This window comes from Coenobita brevimanus, chromosome 22 (genome assembly GCF_032717465.1).
Source record: "Coenobita brevimanus isolate Jiangsu-jjx chromosome 22, ASM3271746v2, whole genome shotgun sequence".
Lineage (NCBI taxonomy): Eukaryota > Metazoa > Arthropoda > Malacostraca > Decapoda > Coenobitidae > Coenobita > Coenobita brevimanus.
In genome coordinates this window covers 396,563-419,033 of record NC_136975.1, presented here as the reverse complement: position 1 = coordinate 419,033, position 22,471 = coordinate 396,563, and the positions used below count along the sequence as shown (strand labels likewise).

The window sequence follows — 22,471 nt, the reverse complement described above, 5'->3', positions numbered from 1 at the left end:
GGCCAGGGCACGGAGGAGCAAATGCAGTCGGTCGTGGAGTGCTGAGTATGCAGGGCCTTAGTTATGGCGTAGTGCGTGTGGACCAAGAGAACTCCCTCACCTCCCTAACACTACAGGACTGTGGCCAGGTGTTACCAGGAGGTGTGTATCATAGGATACCTGATAGAATTTTTTACTGAGATTTTCTGGTCAAAGTAAAGGAAATACAGATGTAGAGTTGTTCAAGGAAGACTTATTGCATGATCAATTTTGCATTCACTTTGATCACCTTTACATTTGTCCAAGGGCATCATTACAGTCTTCATTTGCTCTGCTGGTACAGTTCCACTCATCGATGCCTTTTTAGTTTGTTTTTCAACAAACTCATCATTTCCAGTTCTCCACTACAGAAATATATATGTGATAATACTCTGAGTACACATTATCACAAACCCTCCCATTCTTAAAGCTTTTCACAGCATTCTTGTCAGTGTCACATCTTCTGGCATCATATTCCTTCTTTGCACACCATAAAATCATGTTTGCTACTGCTTTCCTCACATTGTTCCCATTCATCAACCTTTCAGAATATGCTTTCCCTTTGCTTTGTACTTCCCATTCATTTACACCCATACCCCAATTTCCAGTGCATCAATAACTGACGATTCGCTAGACTGAACAAAAATGGGGGACCGTTCCCACAATCTGAACAGCCATTGATTTGCTAGTCTGAACACTCCACCCCTCCCTAGGTTTCAAATGGGTGTGTCTGAATGACCATAAGGTGTTTATGGCATTCATGGATCTGGAAAAAGCATATGACAAAGTGGACAGAGAAGGATTGTGGAAAGTTTTGCACATGCACGGTGTAGAGGGTAAGCTGTTAGGTGCTGTCAGGAGTTTTTATGATGTTTGTGAATCATGTGTCAGGGTTAATGGGCATCTAAGTGAATGGTTTACAATCAGTGTGGGCGTGCGACAAGGTTGTGTGATGTCCCCATGGTTGTTCAATGTATATATGGATGGGGTGACGAGAGAAGTGAAAACACGAGTAATGGAGAGAGGGATGGCATTGGTAATGAATGGTGATGGATGGAATATCTCAAATTTGTTGTATGCTGATGATGCAGTACTGCTTGCAAGTACCGGACAAGAACTTGGTAGGCTAGTGCAGAGTTTTGCTGATGTCTGTAAGTGTCGTTCCTTGAGAGTAAATGTAGAAAAGAGTAAAGTGATGGTTATTGAGAGAGAAGGTGACTCCGGTTTTCTGAAGTCCGTTATATCGAGATTTTACTGTACCTCGCTCCATCTTTAGGTGGAAAAAGTAGGTCAGGATGATGATGATGATGATGATGATATAGCTAGCCTTGAAATCCATTATTAATCATTGTGATGCATCGAGCATTCTTCAGCAGATTAAAATTATTTGTCATTATCAAGAAGATAATACTTAAGGTGGCCCTACATGCTGAAAAGTTTATTGATACGATATTTGTCCATTTTGCCATGTGGAATGTCTTTTATTTGAGTAAAATCATTGGTTATTGATAGAATAATACTGGAGATTGGCAGAGTATTGAAAAGGTTGGAATTTGGTATATATAATCTAACCTAGACTTCCTTTTGTTTACAGCTATGATTGTTGTGGTGAAATTAGAGGGTCAGCCACAAGTCTGCCGAACCGATGAAGTTGGCGAAATCTGCGTATCAGGGGCTGCAGTTGGGGACCAGTACTGGGGACTGCAGGGAATGACCAATTCAACCTTCAAGCTTCAACCACTTCTCGCTGATAATACTCCAATCTGTGAGAGTTCTTCATTTGTTAGAACAGGACTGCTTGGATTCCTTGGCCCTGTAAGTGTTTGAGTTATCTTAATATATTATCTGTACTATACCTGATAGATGTGTTAAAATAGTTTAAAGAAATATGTTTGCTTATTTACTCCTCAGTTGTCATAAAAGAAGACCAGTGTTACACATATTTAATTAGCTTTTATTTAATATTGTGACATCTCCTTGGCCACTATGTCTTCGCTGTAGTTCGTGATTATTCAGAGAATGAGATGACATTATATTTGATTTCAAGTTAAAGTGGATTAAAAAAAAAACTAATTTGTTGTAAACTAATTTAGTATAGCCACTCACTCAATGTAGTGCTACTCTCGGTTGACTGTCCTTTCCTCTCTCTTCCTTCCTTCCCTCCATCCTTCCTCTTCTGTCTCTCTTTCCTTCCTTCTTTCCTCTTGTCTGTCTATGGGTGACTCCACATTGAGTGACAAGCCAAATTGCTTCGTGTACACTAGGAAACCATTTACTGTGCTGGGTGGTAACCATAGGACAAAATTATGGCGCCTAATGGTTTAGTGAATATTTAAGTTGCACCAGTCGGATTGAGCCAGTGCTGGTTTATATCCAAGGGGTGGTTGGGGTTTATTGCTCATGTGATGGCACTCGGATGAGTGAGGCGGGCCACTCTCATCTTAAATGTAAAGAACAACTTGCCAAGCCCCAGGCTTCAGTGCTTCTTATGGGCAACACAGGATTAGATGATGGATGTAGTGGTAGGTGGGGGCACTCACCATCCACTCACTCGATGTAGTTCTGCTCTAGGGTGTCTGCCCTTTCCTCTCTTCCGTCCTTCTTTCCTTCCATTCTCTTCTGTCTTTCTTTCCTTCATTCTTTCCTTGTCCTTCTGCCTACAGGTGACTTTACACTCCCTCTTCGGTCTTTCTTTCCTTCATTCTTTCCTTTTCCTTCTGCCTGTGGGTGACTCTACATTGAGTGACAAACCAAATGGTTTCCTGTACACCAGGATACCATTTACTATGCTGGGTGGTAACCATATACCCAAATTTTGGCACCTGGTGGTTTAGTGGGTAATTGCGCTCCAGTCGGATTGAGCCGGTGAAGGTTTATATCCAAGGGGTGGTTGATTGCTCATGTAATGCCACTCAGGGATGAGTGAGGCTGGACACTCTCATCTTAAATGTCGAGACCAACTGCCTAGCCCTGGGCTCCTATGCTCCTCGTGGGGCAGTGTAGGATTGGATGATGGATGGATGGATGAATGAATGAATGAATGAATTTCTGGATATGGATATCTCTCTTGGTGCATATATCATTTTAAGTTAACTTCCTTGCTGTGGCCTGTCATCTTTCGTCCAACTGATTTCCTCATATCTCAGCACAGAAAGATAAGAGTAAAGATGATGATGTAAATTCCAATTTCAACTCAATGCCAATGTACCACAAGGTTCAGTGCTGGGACCAACACTGTTCTATCTATCTATCTATCTATCTATTGCCAGATGCCTTAATCCCGTAAGAGGTGGCCACACACAAAACGCCTCCATGTTGCCCTGTCCCCTGCCATTTCATTACCCTGCTCCCTGCTCACACCCCATGTCTCTTATATACATCTCCACTCCATCCATCCATCTCATCCTTGGCCTCTCCCTCCCCCTCCTCCCCTCCACCTCACTCTCATACACTCTCCTAATAAGTCTGTCACTCTCCATCCTCTCCACATGGCCAAACCACCTCAGTGTGTTTCTCCTAACGCTTCCTATCACATCCACATCCACACCACAACACTCCTTCACTTCCTCATTTGTCAGTGTGTGTCTCCATGTGACTCCACATGCTCCTCTCAAATAACTCATTTCCACTGCTCTCACTCCTGACTTCTGTCCCTCAAACAAGGTCCAGGCTTCACTACCATATGTTAGAGTAGGTATTACAATACTGTCATGTAGTAGCTTTTTCACTTCCATGCTCACTTCCCCATTTCTTATCACTGCATTCAAGGAACCAGGAACCTTTCTTCCCTCTTGTACCCTTTCAAGCACTTCACGCTCTAAACTTCCATCCTTACTCATCACACTACCCAAGTACTGTACTTAAATGCAATCACATATTCCATTTCCTCCTCATCCAACCTCTCTGTACATTCACTGACTTCACTTCTCTCGAAGGCCATAACTTTACTCTTCCATGCATTCACGTTTAGATTACGTTTCTTACACACTCTCCCAAACTTATCCACCAGGCCTTGCAGCTCTGCTTTGTTTTCACTTAACATCACAGTATCATCTACAAACAACAGTACAGGGAGTTTCCAAACACTGCCCTCTCTCACACTACAAACAACAGTACAGGGAGTTTCCAAACACTGCCCTCTCTCACTAGGGCCGCTTCAGCATCCACTGCCCTACCTTGTATCTTCTTTATAACCCCATCCATATAGAGATTGAACAGCCATGGAGACATGACACATCCTTGTTTCAATTCAACCTTTAGATAGAAAAATTCAATCAGTTCACTATCCACACGCATTGCAGCCTTCGCACCATCGTACATACTCTTCATAGCCTTCAGCAACTTCCCATCTACTCCATATATTCTTAATACTTTCCACAATCCTTGTCTATCCACCCTGTCATTTGCTTTCTTCAAATCCATGAAGGCCACATACAACTTCTTTCCCTTCTCTAGAAACTTTACCAATAAAGATCTAAGAATGAATATCCGATCTACACAACCTCTTTCGTTCCTAAAACCTCCCAGTTCTTCTCCAACTGATTCTTATGTTATTTCCCTAACACTGTCAATAAGTCTCCTACCATATACTTTTCCCATTACATTAAGAAGTCAAATGCCCCTATGATTACCACACACTTCTTTTTCCCTTTTTCCTTTGTACAGGTGAATAATTATACCTGACTTCCAGTCCTTTGGGACTCTACCTTCCTCCTATGCCAATCTGCACATCTTCCACATCCAGTTTACTACTATCTCTCCCCCATGCTTCAGCATTTCACCACACATTCCATCAATTCCTGGGGCTTTCCCCATTTTAACTTTCTTATTGCTTCCACAACTTCCATCCTACTGATTCCTTCCTGTCTTCTCACCTCCCTCCTTCTCCCAGCCATTCCCCAGCAACTTATACTTGCATTACTTTCATTCTCTCTGTTCAACAGTTCATTAAAGTGTTCTCTTCATCTCCTCACTTTTTCTCCCTTCTCCACCAGTGATCCACCATTTATATCTTTCACTCCCCAACTAACTTCTTTGGCACCTTGTCTAACTCTCTCTACACTCATTCCAGAACATTTTCTTACATTCCCATCACTTTACATTCAAGTTCCTTCCAAATTCCTCACCCATACCCTTCTTACTCTCTCTTACTAATCATTTCACCTCTCTCTTCCTCTTTACATATAACTCTCTCTTCCTTCTCTCAACATCTTCCACGCCCCTGTTTCTCATCCACTCACTCTATGCTTTCTTTTGTGCCACAGCCTGTCTCACCTCTTCATTCCACCATGCTGTTCCCTGCACCCCGTTTCGTCTTCTCTTCACCCCGCACACCACCATTCATGCTGCACATATTTCTTATGTGAATATCTTGCACACACCTTCCATGTCCCCCATCTGCTCCAGTCCATATTTACCCAGCTTCTTCTCCATTTCCCTCTTATATTCTGACTTTTTTCCATCCTCTTGTAACTTTTCCACCCTCCTTGTATGAACTACCTCCTCCTGTCCTTCCCTTCTGTTCCTCGACTGCAGTTGAGCGCTGACTCTCACTGCCACCAAGTGGTGGTCAGAAAGTCCACTCCCCCAACCTCTATATACTCTCGCATCCATTACACACCTTCTCATCCTTTCATGCACACACACATAATCAATCATTGCCTTCCGTTCATTCAGTTCACCACCCACCCTTCTCATCACTTGCCATGTGTACCTATGGATCATTTTGTTCTTGAAGAGGGTATTAGCTATCACCAACCCCCTTTGGGTGCAAATGTCCACTAAAGCACTGCCATTGTCATTCATCTCTGCAAGCACGCCCCACTCACCAACTACTCCATCCACCTTCACAATACCTAATTTTCCATTCATATCTCTAGTCAAAAACACTCTCTCATTCCTTTTCAAACCTTTCCATGCACATTTCCTCATTTGTTCAGAACTCTTCTGTCACTCTGCTTGTATGATCTTGCATTGGCGCATACACGCACACAATCGCCCACAATTGTAGTTCAACTTTTAATTTTACCCACACAGTCCTTGAGCCAACTGATCTACACCCTCTTATATTCTCCTTCCATCTGTTACTCACATGTCTTACAACAATACACACTGTTCCTTGTTCTTATAAATGATCTCTTGCCTGTCACTCATAATCCCATTCACTCATATGCAGATGACTCAGTGCTTCACCATTCCTTAACCTTTAACCTCTAGGATATGCAATTCAATCAACCATACCGGCTTGAGAATCTGTATATGGCGCCGATTTTTCAGCTCTTGCAAAAGTAAAAAGTGTTATGCCCAAGGTTTAGAGCTTCAATTTACACACCTTATGCCACAAACCAGAGCATTTAAGGCCAACTGGTTCATGAGCTATAGCCCATGAAAGTTGAAAAAAGTTACCCTTCCAGCCAGGGCGACTCCAGTTTTCTATGCTCTCCCACCCCACTCCTCCTTTATTCCTCCCCTCCCATGACCTTCCTCACCCACTCCTATCACCCCCCCCCCCTCTCTTCCTTCCCTTCCCCTTTGTCCCCCTTCAGAATTTTCCAACTTTTTTTTTTTTTTTTTCCAAACAATGACATGCATAATATTATGTTGATGTTCCTCGCTCACTCTCAGCACCCTTCCCCCCAACACTTCTCCTCTCCCCACCTTTTCTCCCCTGTCCCCTTCCCTCATAGCTGTGTAGCTGTTTAAAAAAAAAAAAAAAAAAAAAAAAAAAAAAAGGAGCAAAAGCATGCAAAATCTTTTTCTTGGTGTTACCCACACACTTCAGCACCGCTTTCCCCACACCCCTCTCCCCTCACCCCTTCCCCCCCATCCCCTCCCCTCAGAGCTGTCAGATCAAGTAGCTGTAAGAATTTCAAGGGGAAAAGTGCTAAAGCATGCAAAAAATGATTATGGTGTAAGAGAAAGAAAAACGCACAAATACACAATTTATTATTATTATAAAAAACAAACATTACTAACATTTACAGGAAATGTTACAGTATATACACGGGGGATTCATAAAAAAAACATGAAAAAACATACATTCTATGTTTCGTTCATCGGTGTATACAATTACACTAACAGTAATGTGGTATTGAATGAAAACATGCAAGATGAATAGTAACAATGATGTACTGTATAATACTCTAGGTGGGGGGGAGGAGGGGGAGTTGTAAGCGGATGATGTACTATGGGGGTGGGGGGTGGGGTGGGGATAGAGGAGTGGTATGGGGGTATAGAGGTCGGGGACAGACACCACAAATCAAAGAGGACAGGCAGGGAGGGAGTACAGAGGTGTGGAGGTTGGGTAGGGGGGATATAACCCTTCCTAGGGAGAAGGGGATGGGGGGAAAGGGGGGGGGAACCATGGCAGTGTGATGGAGGATGGTGGGGGAGGGGGAGGGAGGGAGCAGGAGGTGATCAGAGGCAAGGGAGGGGTAGAGGGAACAAAGGTATTGGGGTAGAGGAAGGTGGCAAGAGGGCAGTGGGGGAATCACCCCCCCCCTTACCATGGGTACGGGCCCGGATCCTCCCCCCTCCCTGCTCAAGACTTAGTTCTCATTGGTTTGCATCAATATACTGTACATCACAGTCGGGTCGAAGCCCAGTGTCCGTAGTTTTTCCCAAAAGCCCCTCTATCGACCTCATTCGGTATCTTGCTTAATCCTGAAAAAGGATTGATTGATCCTGTCAGCACTTTAGGGATTAAACACCCATTCACAAAGTTTGACATCTGTAACTCCCACCTCAGCTTCTTGCGTAATCCTGAAAAAGGATTGATCGGTCCTGTTAGCACTTTAGGGTTTAAACAGTCATTCACAAAGTTTGACATCTGTAACTCCCACCTCAGCTCAGCAGTTTCCATAAATCTAGACTTATTAAGATCACTGAATGGGAACAAAATAGCATTGTCTCATTTAATGCTAGGAACACCAGATATATCCAGTTTACTGATTGACAGATACTGCTCGATTCTAACATTACCATCAGTGCAACCAACATCCCTCTCTCTAAAAGTATTGAATTTCTTGGCGTTTCACTTAACATTACCCTCAGTTGGACCTCATGTTAGATCACATGCTAAAACTGCCTTAAAGAAACTTTGGATTATTGTACAGAATCCCTAACTTTTCACTGCCGAGCAGTTAGCACTTTTTTTCAAGAGTCATGTGTGCTCTTCTCAACAATTGCTCTCCTTATGGGGTGGTAAGGTTGCACTAAAACAGCTGGACAAAACTCAGAACAAAGCTATGGGAATATTTATTACTCGGCAATTACAGATGGACTACTGGTACCTCCCCTACAAGTAAGGCTGAATGTTGCCTCCCTTGCATTATTTTACAGATACTCTTATGGCAAATGCTCAGCCAAAGTTACATCCATTGTGCCACCTCTCCATGCCTTCCCCCATGCTACACGAGCATCTGGTAGTGCTCATGACTGGAATGTCACACTGCCATATTGCAAAACTTCCACTTATCAGAATTCTTTTATTCCCTGAACTGCATCTCTTAGAAACTCACTTTCCCAGATTAGTTTCCCTTCAAACCTCAGCTTACAGCAGCTAAAGTCCAACTGTTCAGATTTTTTGTAAATGGGGGACACCTGTAATTTGATTATTTTCCTTCCTCATTTCATCTTCTGTATCTTCTGTAATAATAAAAACTTAATTATGCAGTGCTACGATTTATTTGGGACATTATCATATATATTAGTATATACCGATACAGTAATAGGGACCTGAGTTTAAAGCATTACCATGGATGTAAACACTGTGCAGCCATCTTGGTCCAAACAGCTGACTGGAAGGCATCGTTCTTGTGAATTCACAATCATTTTGCCTTCGTTATTCTGAAAATGGGTCCTACTTTTGGTTCATCATTATTGCGATTTATCACATAGCAGCACCATGTCTGCAAGTCATGCAGTGTTCAGTAACACAACATTTTAAAAGTAAATTTGATCTCCACCATTTGTGTCAGTTTCCTGCTATGTTGGTTTGGTTTTCTGCAGACAACAAACACTGCTGAAAGGTGTACAGCCTTACTCTGTTGTACTTTTCCCAACCAGTTATAACATAGTAAATGTCTAAAGCAGCACAGTACTAGCAACAGAAATTGTACTAAATGCAGTGACAACTGGCAACAATCATAGCTAAAGCTAGAAGCCATCTCATGATGGGATCTCACCACCCACGTAGCCAAAAAGTTTTTCCTTGGCACATAATTTTGCATGTCCATTTCTGATTTGACGCAAATTGTGGATGTAAAGCAAACACACAAACAAAGCCAGCCAGCCAGCCTTACAACTGAAAACATTACCATTTCGCTTGCTTTGCAATGAAGGTGGTAAGCGAGCGGAGAGTGGTAATGTTTTCAGTTGTGAGGTTGGCTGGCAGGCTTTGTTTGTATGTGGGTTCGTTTCGTTTTCGTTTCGTTTTTAAGGGCTCCAACACGCTTGCATATATCGGCCTTGATCACCTAATGGCGGCTCTCCCCGCTGCACGATCCATTGCAGCCTCCCTGTTCAGTCCCTTAACCCTGAGGTCACTCTTAATGACCTCATCCCATGTCTTTCTCGGTCTACCCCTCATAACCCCACCCCCAATATTAACACTTCTCTCCTTCCTCACGTAGTTATCATCCCCCATCCTCTCCACATGCCCAAACCATCTCAATCTACCTCACCTTGTCACAACACCAATACACTCCAGTCCCATCCTACCTCTCAACTCTTCCATCGTAAACAAAGCCTCTCCAAGCCTTGGACGCAGGGACGCACTGCACATCCACCTAATCGTTGTCATTTCTGTACATCTGAGCTGGCGAATATCTTCCTCCTTCACTGCCCGGGTCTCACTGCCATACAGCATTACACTCCTAACACATGCTGCATACAAAGACCCCTTAGCACGTAGGGAGAGTCCTATCAATGTCAGGAGAGGCAAGAGCTCCCTGAACTTCTTCCAACCACTTCTCACCCTAGCCACAGAGTTAGCTCCAGCCCCACCTCCAGCACACAACATGTCTCCCAAATAACAAAACTCTTCCACACACTCAAGAGATTCACTAGCAAGTTCAATCCTTTCACGTCTGACAATCTCCATCTGCTCACCCCGACACGCCGCACACATAAAATCAGCATTATATTGCAGTCTACCTCTGATTCCACTACATATCTTATTCACCCATTTATCACACACACCGCACAAGATGGAATTACTTCCCACGCCCTTGTGGCAAAGTGCACATGGCCACTCTCCCTCGTCTTTGACAGTACCGCCACCAACCCTAGATATCATCACTTTTGTTTTATCTGCATTTACCCTTAAGCCCTTTTGCCCCATACCATCTCTCCACTTCCTAAACCTTTCCTCCGCCTCCCTTTCGTTCTCTGCAATCAACACCAAATCATCAGCATACAACAACTCCCACAGGAGTCCGTTTCTAACGTCACGTGAAAGGGCTCCAAGTACCATGATAAACAACATGGGACTCAAGACTGACCCCTGATGCACACAAACATTCACGGAAAACTTATCACTCAAATCTCCATTCACTCTTACCTGGGTGTGAGCACTCACATAAGTGGCCATAACCACCCTAACCAGCCACTCCTCCAAGCCAAGCTTTCTCATTGCCCACTTCACCACCTCTCTAGGAACTCTGTCAAAGGTATTTTCCAAATCAACAAAAACAAAATAAAGATCCCTTCTCCTACCAATATATTTTTCCTGAAGCTGTCGAACAATGAATATAGCATCAGTGGTCCCCCTACCTGGCATAAACCCAAACTGCATCTCATCAATATTCACTCTTTCTCTAATCATACCTTCTAAAACTCTCTCCATTACCTTCATTATTTGATATAAAAGCTTTATACCTCTATAATTTCCTCTTTCCAGGGCATCACCCTTCCCCCTTTATACACATTTACAGTTACACTCTTCAGCCAATCATCTGGGACAACACACTCTTAAATAATCCTATTTATCAGGTCAGTGACAAACTTCACCCTATATCGCCTGAGGTCTTCAACATTTCGGCAGTCAACCCAGACACACCTGCTGCCTTCCCCACCTTCATCCTGCCTATTGCCTCACTCACAGTAGCAGCATCAATCAAAGGCCAAGGGCCAGACACTGGATCTGCTGGCTCCAAACCTTCCCTGTCCCAGTCAGACTTCTCATTCAACAACCGGTTATAATGCTCTCTCCATGCATCTTTAATATCCTCACTGTTCACCACTACCCTTCCTTCATCATTCTTCACACACCGTTCACCTATCATATCCCGATTATCCCTCTTCACCTGACCTGCCACCCTAAATATCATATTTTTCCTTTCCCCATGATTTATGTTATCATGTAAAAGTCTCTGTGACTCAGACATTACCCTGTATACCTCTCTTCTAGCCCTACCCTTTGCAGCCAAATATTCCTCTTTGCTACCACCCTTCTTCCATTCCCAGAAAAACCTTCTTTTCTCATTAACTGCAGCTTCTATACCCTCATCCCACACCAAGTTACTTTATGTCTTGGTGGTCCTCTTTTCCAACCGCATGTTACATCAGTAACTCTCAAGAAATTGTTCTTGATGGCTCTGTACTGTTCATTAACGCCTCTGTCTACAGCTCCCTGTTCAGCCACCACTCTCCTCAACTGGGTATAAAAGGCATCCCCTACTACTTGGTTTTTCAGCTTCCATATTCTCCTCCTAGGTACATAAGTCCTCTTTTTCATCACTTGTTCTTTAAGCACCATATCACAAATCAGTAGTTTGTGCTGCTGCACACGCTCCTCACTTCCTATAACTTTAACATCCCTCACTAACCTCCTATCAGCCCTCCTGACCAGAAAATAATCTATCTGACTGCTATTTCCCCCAGACTCATATGTGATTAACGTACTGTCTCTTTTCCTAAAATATGTGTTGCACACACTCATGTCCGTTGCCTCCCGAAACTCGAGTATCCTTTCCCCTTCTGCATTCCTCATACCATACGCACGTCCCCCCTGCACTCCTTCATAACCTTGTGCTGCTTCACCTACATGACCATTTAAGTCCCCTCCCAAAATCACTATCTCATCATCCCACATACCACCCACTACACGTATTAAATCATTGCAAAATCTATCTTTCTTTGCTTCATCCAATCCTGCCTGTTGAGCTATCAACATAAAACTTTCAGGGTATCAAGATATGGCCAAAATCTTGGATGAGTTAAAAAATGGGCACTCAGGGTTAAAGTCAAGGTCACCAAAGGTCAACTAGTTGACCTTTGGCAGCCATTTTGGTGACCTTGACCTTGACCCCGAGTGCCACTTGATGAGAGAAAAAAAACACAAGTTATGGACAGAGGGATGGCGTTGGTAATGAATGGTGATGGATGGAATATATCAGATTTGTTGTACTGCATGCTGTTGATGCAGTACCACTTGCAAAGACCGGATAAGAACTTGTTAGGCTAGTGCAGAGTTTTGCCGATGTCTGTGAGTGTCGTGCCTTGAGTTTAAATGTAGAAAGAGTAAAGTGATGGTAATCAAGAGGGAAGGTGACTCCCAGTGTGATTTTACAGTGAATAGAGAGAGACTGGAATTGATGAGAGAGTTCAAATACTTGGGTACAGTGATAGAAAGAGAGGAAAATGTGCAAAAGAAGTGGAAAGTAGAGTGACACAAGGAAGGAAAGTAGCTGGAGCAATGAAGGCCTTGATAGAAACAGAGGCTTGAGTGTTGCAGCTGCATGAGGCTTACATGAAGGAGTGTTAGTGTCAACTTTAACATATGGATGTGAGACTGTTGTGTGGCATGAAAATGAAAAGGCAAGAGTGAGAGCAGTGGAGATGGGACTGGTGAGGAATGTATGTGGAATACAGAGAGTGGATAGGTTATGAAATAGTGTGATTCGTGAAAGATGCGGAGTGAGGAAGTCGGTGGACACCAGAATCGAAGAAAGTATACTGAGATGGTATGGTCATGTGGAGAGAATGGATAACAATAGAGTGATGAAAAAGACATATCTGAGCAAATTCGAAGGAAGGAGGAGGCCTGGTAGACCAAGGAGAAGGTGGGGGGATGTGGTGGATGAGTGTGTGAGAAGGAGAGGTATGTAAGTCGTTGAGGCAAGGGGACTGACAAGAGCGTTCCGGCTGGATGAGTGTTGTGAGAAATGCACGAATAGGGATTTGGCAACCGTTTTTAATGTGACAGCGCTTGGATTAACTCTGTCTGATATGTTTATGTGAATCTACAGAATGTGGTGAAAGTTTTTTGATGTATCAGATAGAGCCAGTGTTCTGTGGGCTAGAATGATGACTAAATGGAACCATGGCCCATTGGATTGGGCAAACTTGGGCTGTCTGGATGTTGCTACTTCTCATCCTGCCCAATGGTGGGAAAGGAGGTCTGGATGATGATGATGCAGTCAAGTCACCTACGGCACGGGTAATTGGTTCTGGAACAATCCTGCGCCATAGAAAACCGTGCCATAGAAATAACTAAACTTATGGGAAAAATGGAATTTGGTTTTGGACGTTTGCCCAGAGTCCTCCTTCTCACCCCACTTTTCCCCATTTGCCCCCACTTTACACAGGCAGACAATCAAACAATCAGTCAGTGCATGTATTACACGTAACAGTAGGCACAAAAAACGATAGGGTGATCAGCCTTGTGTCTACTTGGGCATAATACAGTCATTCATAAAACCGCTCTGAACTGGTTAGTGACAAAGCACCTATCTCTGACAAAGCACCTATCTCTGAGCTGAGACAAAGTATAATGCATCCCGTCACCATCATCACATATATAAGAATGATTATTAATGTGTTAAATGTGAGTTTCGTTGACATGTGAGCATTCAAACTTTATCAAATTAACTTCTTCAGTCAGTACTTGACCATGCAGCCTTCACCATCTTTAATGTTTTGGTTTTGTGTATATATATATATATATATATATATATATATATATATATATATATATATATCTATTGCCAGACGCCATAATCCTGTACGGGGTGGGCATTTGACTCTGAGTTATGTGTTTTACAGGGAGGGGCACTAACCCTCCACCAACTCACTTGACACGTAGGAAGCACGTATGGTTTGGTTATATGGTTACCACCCAACGTTGTAAATGGTTTCTTGGCTTACAGGAAACCATTTGGCTTGTCACTCAATGTAAAGCCACCTGTAACAGAATGAATAGCAATAAGTAGTGACAGGAAAGATGGGAGAAATAGGAAGATAGGAGGGCAGGCACAGAAAAAAATGATAAAGGCTAAAGAAGAAGTAGGCAGCACTACATCAAGTGAGTGGATGATGGTCGGCACCACCTACCACTAATATATATATAAATATATATATATATGTATATATACAGTACCCTCGCGTCCAGCACGGTAATACTGTCATGCATGGGTCACGTGTTGGACCAAAAACGTGTTGGACTAACAATAGAGCTTATGGGGAAAAATGAATTATGTCAGCAACTGTAGGAAAAGTCACCCTAAATACCTACCATATACCTATACATATATTGGTACTATTGTAATTATAATTAATGGTACTGTGCTATGAATGATAACTAACCTTTTAGGATAGTGTTGGTGGGCTTGCTGGGAATGGAAGGTGGTATCCAAGGCTGTAGGTAGTCCTACTGGGTCCCCGGAGGATGGCTGCAGGCGTCACTAGCGGTTGATGGCTGTTGCTCCTCCTCAACCTCCCTCATAAATCCTTCAAAATCAAACCTCCCTCATAAATCCTTCAGAATCACACTCAGAATCACTATCTTCGTCCACAGCCATGGAAGGTCCTGCTTCTGCCTGTCCTAGCACTGTAATCCTCGGCAAAGTGCATGCTTCTCACACTGTTGCCAGAGCCCCGTCTCGTAACTGTGGAAAGTGATCGCTGTCGCTGACTCGGTAGAGAATAAGGAAAAGCAACTTTGTTTATAAACTGGTACGCACGCCGATGAGAAGGGTTTCAAAACAATTGATATTTATTCTAAAATATTCATATGTATTCAGTGTCAGGCTAAATGTTCAATGCTGTAGTACGATACATTCTCTGTCGAGTCGCCTGGGTTTTGGTCACACTGTTTTGTCCGTCGTATCCTCGGCAGGAATCCATCCAGATGAATTCCAAATTCCCGTGATATCGTTGGCAATTTTACCACGTTACCGCTCCCATTTATCATCGTATCCTCGGCAAACCTGGTATGAAGTGCCGTGTGATAGCCTTCGGCTGCTAGGATCTTGTCTTAGTTTTTTATTATGATCACGTTGGCTTCATTCATGTCGTAGGCCTTGGCAATGTCAACTTTCCTCTCCCCTTTCTTCTTCCTCTCGATGCTTTCTAGCTTGGTGGCCTGAGGGAGGTGCCGACGCTTCTTGGGGTTCTCAGAAGGCTTCCTAGGCATCGTGAGCAGGGTAAAATGCAGTAACAAGGGCAGAAAATGCAGCAAGAAAAAAGCACCTTCCAATGCAATTATGCGACTGAGTGGCGCTGTGGCGGGAGAAATTTAAACAAAACATCACGTGACACCAGAAGTGTTTTTAATTGGGCGGCATCACGATCACGTCACGATAGCGGGCGGGGAAGGCTACTTGATCAGAAGTTTTCATTGGCTATCATCATCATGGGAATGTCCAGTATGACCGTGTTGGACCGGGGGTGATCGTGCTAGAGTGAACTCTGCGGATTTCACCCACTTCTCGGAGCTCTGTGCGTGTTATGCTAACACACTCGTGTTGCAGTAATTAAATCGTATTAAATAATACTAATTAATTGCTCTCCGTGCTGGACCCGAATCGTGCTGGACTAACGCGTGTTGGACGCGAGGGTACTGTATATATACAGTATATAAAATCAATCTATCTACCTATCATGGTACTTGAAGCCCTCTCACGTGACTTCAGAAATGGACTCCCATGGGAGATATTGTATGCTGATGATTTGGTGTTGATTGCAGAGAATGAAAGGGAGGCAGAGGGAAGATTTAGGAAATGGAGAGATGGTATGGAGCACAAGGATAAATGCAGATAAAACAAAAGTGATGATATCTAGGGTTGGTGGCAGTACAGTCAAAGAGGAGGGAGAGTGGCTGTGTTCAGTTTACCACAAGGGAGTGTGAAGTTATTCCTCTTGTGCAGTGTTTGTGATAAATGGGTGCGCAAGAGATGTAATGATATTAGAGGTAGACTGCAAGATAATGCTGCTTTTATGTGTGCGGGTGTTAGTGAGAGCAGGTGGAAATTGTCAGGTGTGAAAGGATTGAACTTGCAGGTGAGTCTCTTGAGTGTGTGGAAGAGTAAAGTTATTTGTGAGACATGTTATGTGCTGGAGGTGGGGCTGGAGCTAGCCGTGTGGCTAGGGTGAGAATTGGTTGGAAGAAGTTCAGGGAACTGTTGCCTCTCCTGACATTGAGAGGAGCCCTATGTGCTAAGTGGTCTTTGTATGCAGCATGTGTTTGGAGTGTGATGCTGTATAGTAGTGAGACCTGGGCAGTAAAGGAGGAGGATATTCACAAGTTCAAACGTACGGAAATGACAATGATTAGGTGGATGTGCAGTGCGTCCCTGCGTGCAAGGCCTGTGGGGGTTGGGTGTATGATGGAAGAGTTGAAAGGTAGGGATGGGACTGGAGTGTATTGATATTGTCATGAGAAGAGGTAGATTAAGATGGTTTGGGCATGTGAAGAAGATGGGGGATGATACTTGGGTGCCTATGGTGAGAAGTGTTAATATTGCGGGTGGGGTTGCGAGGGGTAGACCGAGAAAGACGTGTGATGAGGTCATTAAGTGTGACCTCAGGGTTAAGGGACTGAACAGGGAGGCTTCCATAGATCAAGCAGCATGGAGAGCTGCCATTAGGTGACCAAGGCTGATGCATGCAAGCATGTTGGAGCCTACAAAAACGAAAACGAAAATGATTGATAATGATATAGGTGTGGATAGATAGATAGGTGGAATTATAATATTATACAGTGATCCCTTGGTTATCACACATAATTGGTAACAAGCATGGCGCACGATAACGATAGCATAGAACCTATTGGATTTTTCCTAATTGGTACCAGGCATCCAGAGTGAAGCCAAAATTTTCCCTTTCACAACAGTTTCTGTCTATCTGTCAGTCCACAGGCAGATGGCATGATCCAGTAAGGAGTGGCTGCTTGATTTTTGAGTTAGTGGTTTTATTGGGATGGGCACTAACTCTCAGCCAACCCAATTGTTGACAGATAGGGAACATGCGTCGGTTGGTTATATGGTTACCACCGGCATTGTAAATGGTTTCCTGGCTTACAGAAAACCATTTGGTTTGTCACTCAGTGTAAAGCCACCTGGAAAGGAAAGTAGTGAACCATAAATAAAAAGTGACAGGAAAGATGGGAGAAGTAGGAAGAGACAAGGGCGGGCACAGAAAAAGAATGATAAACAGTTTAGATCCACAAAATGCATACTTAGTTATGGTAAGTATCACCAACACACTTAGGCATGGTTAGGTTGATATGAGTAGAAAGTGTTGAAAAGGGCACAGTAAGGAAGAAATATATACCACGCAGAGACCTTAGATGGCCTTGAGGTAAGGAGTTTTGAGGCTAGGGGATGGAGAGTTAGTGGTCTTCACCACTTGCATTTAACTCCTTGAGTAGGGTCTCATGTTTGAATCCCTCAGAGTCATCAGAAACCACAGACATAATGCCATCATTGTCAGCAGAAACAAGTTCAGGTGTGCAATAAAAATGTATTTTAGCTGAAAAATGTGTGATAACAGAAGGATTGCAGATTTGTGATAGCAGTAGGATTGCAGATTTTCATCTTACAGTGATAATGAAAACTGCTGTAACCAAGTGCCTGATAACCAAGGGATCACTGTATATGCATGGTGTGTCAGGAGGAGCACAGTCTTGATTTTTTATTTTACTTATGCACTATCCCTCTCTAGTTTCTCATACAATAATTGCCCTCTTCCATAATCAGGGTGGACTGGTATTTGTGTGTGGATCCCGTGATGGACTGATGACAGTAACAGGAAGGAAGCATAACACTGATGATATCATCGCCACTGTCTTGGCAGTAGAACCCATGAAGTTCATTTACCGAGGCCGCATTGCTGTTTTCTCTCACAAAGTACTCAGGGATGAGAGAATATGTGTCATTGCCGAGCAGAGGCCAGACTGCTCAGAAGAGGAGGTAAGAATTTGTGATGATAACTGTCCATTGTGTGTGTGTGTGTGTGTGTGTGTGTGTGTGTGTGTGTGTGTGTGTGTGTGTGTGTGTGTGTTCTTACCTAATTGTATCTTTACAGGAATGAGTCAAGCTCGTACTGTCCCGTGTCTTAAACCATATTTATCGTACATATCCTTAAATTTGTGAATTGTTTTTGGCATACACTATTTCATTTGGTAGTGCATTCCATTGATCAATTGCTCTGTTTGGGAAACTGAATTTCCTTACGTCTTTATCACCTCTCTTGTTATACAGTGTTTTGCAGTGTCCTCTTGCTGATGCTTCTCCATATGTTAAGTAATCATTTATGTCTATTTTCTCCTTCCCTGATATGCACTTCAATCAATCAATCAATCATTTCCTGTTGCACCCTCGGGGATGCATAGGGCCTCGATGAACTCACACCACCACATCCTATCCTGTGCTAACTCCTCAAGATCTCCCCAACACTCATCTCCAGCTTCCCGTCTCATTGTCCTCACCCACGTCTCTTTTGGCCTTCCTCTACCTCTCCTACCAAGTGCCACCCACCCTGGTGTACCTCGTACTATTCCCTGTCTCCTGTACACATGTCCTAGCCACTTCCATCGTGAGAATCTAACATATTCATCGATCGGCTGCACTCCCGTTATTTCTCTAATTCTACTATTTGGTATCCTTTCTCACCACTTAACTCCTAATATTCTTCTAAGTGCTTTATTTTCAAACACCAAGAATTTATTTTCCATAGTCACTGTGCTGTACCAAGACTCGTGTCCATAAATTAAGATACTCCTAACCATTACCTTATAAAGTTTGATTTTTGTATGCACAGAGAAATTGTTATTATTCCAAATATTTTTAAGCATTCCCATTGCCTGATTAGCCTTCTTTAACCTTTCCTCGAATTCAAAGTTCAAAGAACCATCCTTGGCTAAATAAGTACTGTACCTAAATATAGCATTATCATGTCACCTCTTTTCCTTCTTTCCTGTAATGTTGGTAGATTCAGTTTATTTAGTCTTTCTTCGTAGCTTAGGTCCCTTAAGCTTGGTATCCATCTTGTAGCGGCCCTTTGAACTTTTTCAATCTTGTCTATGTGCTTTTTGAGATGAGGACTCGAGACTACTGATGCATATTCCAGGGTTGGTCTAATGAATGATGTTATTATCCTTCTTAGCATGTCTTCATTTATGTATGTGAATGCTATTCTCACATTTGCAAGCAGTGTATACATGTTCTGTACCTTCTCACTGATGTGGTCAGCCGGAGATAGTCTGTTATTGATAATCACACCTAGGTCTTTCTCTCATTCTGATGTGTATAGGGTTTTATTTCCTAACTTATAATCCCAATCAGGTCTTTTCCACTTTTACCAAACTTGATTACATGACACTTGTCCACATTTAATTCCATTTGCCATGTACTACTCCATTCATGAAGTTTATTTAATTCTTCTTGTAGCTCTTTACAAGAGTCAGTGTTAGTAATTCTCCTTTGTATTTTTGCATCATCTGCAAACATATTCAGATAGCTCTCATTTCCAGTGTTACTGTTTATATCATTTATATACACTAAAAACATGATTGGTGCCAGCACTGAACCCTGTGGTACTCCACTAGTCACTTCTTTCCATGATGAGTAGTTTCCTCTTAGTACTGTTCTCATTTTTCTTTTTATGAGAGTCTTGCATCCTACAAAACAGTTTGCCTCGAATTCCTCCTTGATGGTACAGTTTCCATAAAAGTCTTTGGTGTGGTACTGTGTCAAAAGCTTTCGTGAAATCTAAATAGATACTGTCCACCCATCCTTCCCTTTCCTGTATTGTGTTTGTTACTCTGTCATAGTAGCTCAACAGATTAGTAACACATGATTTTCCTTTTCTGAAACCAAACTGTCTTTCTGTTATCATACTGTGTTCTTCTAGATGATTTACCCAAGCTTTTCGTATAAGCTTTTCTAATACCTTGCTTACTACACTGGTCAGTGATACTAGTTGGTAGTTGAGTGGATTTTGTCTATTTCCTTTCTTGAATAAGGGGACAATATTTGCTTTTTTCCAACTATCAGGTAGTTTACCTTGACTCAAGGATTTCTTGAAAATTAAAAATAATGGTTTACTTAACTCCTTTGCACATTCTCGTAGTACCCAACATGAAATTTCATCAGGACCACTTGCTTTTCCTCTGTCTAATCTACTTAACTCCTCCTGTATTACTTTTTCTGCTATTTGTATATCTGGTAGTATGTGTGGACATGCATGTTCCACATAGTCCCTCTCAAAATTTTTTTCTTCTGTAAAAACTAATTGGAAATTTTTATTTAGTGCTTCACAAATATCTTTCTCTTGTGTATAAGTGATTCCCTCGTCCGTAATTGATTGTATTATATCTTTTACTTTGGTTTTGCTTCTGATATAGCTGTAAAACAGCTTTGGTTGATTACTATTTTTATTTATTATATCCTCCTCAAACTGTTTTTGGGCTTCCCTCCTTATTCTTGTATAATCATTTCTTGCCTGTTTGTAATTATTATACGCCCTTTCACTATTGTGTCTTCTGTATCTATTCCACAACAAATCTCTTCTTTCATTTGATTTTTTACATTCTGTATTGAACCATTTCTGTATTTTCTTATCTGCTTCTCTGTGCTGTGGGATGTACTTCTGGACTCCTATTTCATAAAATTCACAGAATTTTTTATATAAAACAGCATTTAAATCTTGTCTTCTAAGCTCATTTTCCCAATCAACTTCTAAGAAATACTTCTTTAGGTCTTGATAATTTCCCTTTTTATAGTTTAGGCTCTTTTTGTAACTGTCATTGCTGTTTACTATGTCATATGCTATCCTGAAGTTATAATTTAGTACTGCATGATCGGTTTTGCCGAGTGGAGGGTGATATATTAAACTGTCAATATCATTTTCTTGCCTAGTAAATATTAGATCTAGCACTGAAGGTACATTAAGTCCTCTTTTTCTGGTGGTTTCCCTCACATGTTGCGTTAGGAAAAACTCTTGTACGAGATCCAGGAGCTTTTGGTCCCAACAGCTTTCTTGGCTAATTATATCTAGAGTATTCCAATTTTTATTTGTATTAAAATCCCCAGTTAGTATAATTCTTTCCGATTTCTCTTCCATTTTATGTAGTAATGATCTTAAACTCTGAATTGTACTCTCTGCCAGGTCCTCATATTCATCTCTTTCCCATGTGTTTGATCTGGGTGGCATGTACAAATTGGCTACAATTACTTTCCCTTCAGATGTGTTGATCTCTACTGCAGTCATTTCTACTTGTGATGGTATATCTAGTTTTATTTCATTGACTTTTAGATTTTTCTTAGTTAATGTTATAATTCCTCCTCCTTTTTTTAAATTTCTGTCTCTTCTCCATATATTGTATTCCTCTAAGTTTAGTATGTCATTGGATATCCTTGGTGTTAATTTTGTTTCAGTTAGGCATATTATTTGTGGTTCATTTTCTCTGACATAATCATTCATCTCTAGTAATTTAGATACCATTCCATCCACATTTGAGTACATCAACTTTATCATCTTGTTTGTATACTTGTCATGACATGGTTCTACTACCTTCCTCCTTTTTATTCCATCCTGTTTGTGTACCACTTTCGTACCTGCAATCCTATTACTTTGTAAAAAAAAAAAAATTTTCTCCTCTTCTGATCTTCCCTCATTTTTTGTTTTTGCTTCCTCCCTTTTCTCTTTCAGTAATTCCAGTTCCTCTTGTGTTAGGCATCTTTTTATCCATACATTTTTTAACTCTTTTTCCGTAAGATTCTTTGCATTTTTTAGTATCTCTTCCACAGTGTTTACACTCTGGAAAGTCACCTTTAGAGGTCTTGTCTTGCTTTTCTCATATTTCCCTAACCTTTTGTGTTCCTCTATGTCTTTACTAAAGATTTCCTCTGATACTTCTTTCAGTAAGCTCATTACATTTGCCATCTCCTTTTTGTCTCTTGTGATCTTGTATATTACTTCTTCCTCTTCTATACCAGTGATTACTATAGATTTGTTTATATCTACTGAATCTCTGACTAACTTTGGATTGTTTTGGATTATTCTTTTCACTTCCTTTTTAATGCTTTTTTTCCTCGACCCTTGTTTCTAAGTCTTTCTTTACTTTCACCATTTCAGCATATGTGGTTTCCACACCATTTTTGTAGCTTTGCACAGCTTCATTCACCTGTGTTATCTTCTCCTCAGTATCACTGCTCTGGTCTATAAGACT

The 22,471-nt window shown here is 42.0% G+C and overlaps 1 protein-coding gene across 1 annotated transcript in view; it reads left to right on the top strand.

Moving 5' to 3' along the window:
• DIP2 (disco-interacting protein 2) overlaps positions 1-22,471 on the top strand; it is a 611,941-nt gene that overhangs the window by 501,459 nt on the left and 88,011 nt on the right. Inside the window, exons 16-18 of the mRNA XM_080266752.1 lie at positions 2-141; positions 1,613-1,833; positions 17,997-18,209. Coding sequence (XP_080122878.1) covers positions 2-141; positions 1,613-1,833; positions 17,997-18,209 — 574 coding nt within the window. The remainder of the gene's footprint in view (position 1; positions 142-1,612; positions 1,834-17,996; positions 18,210-22,471) is intronic.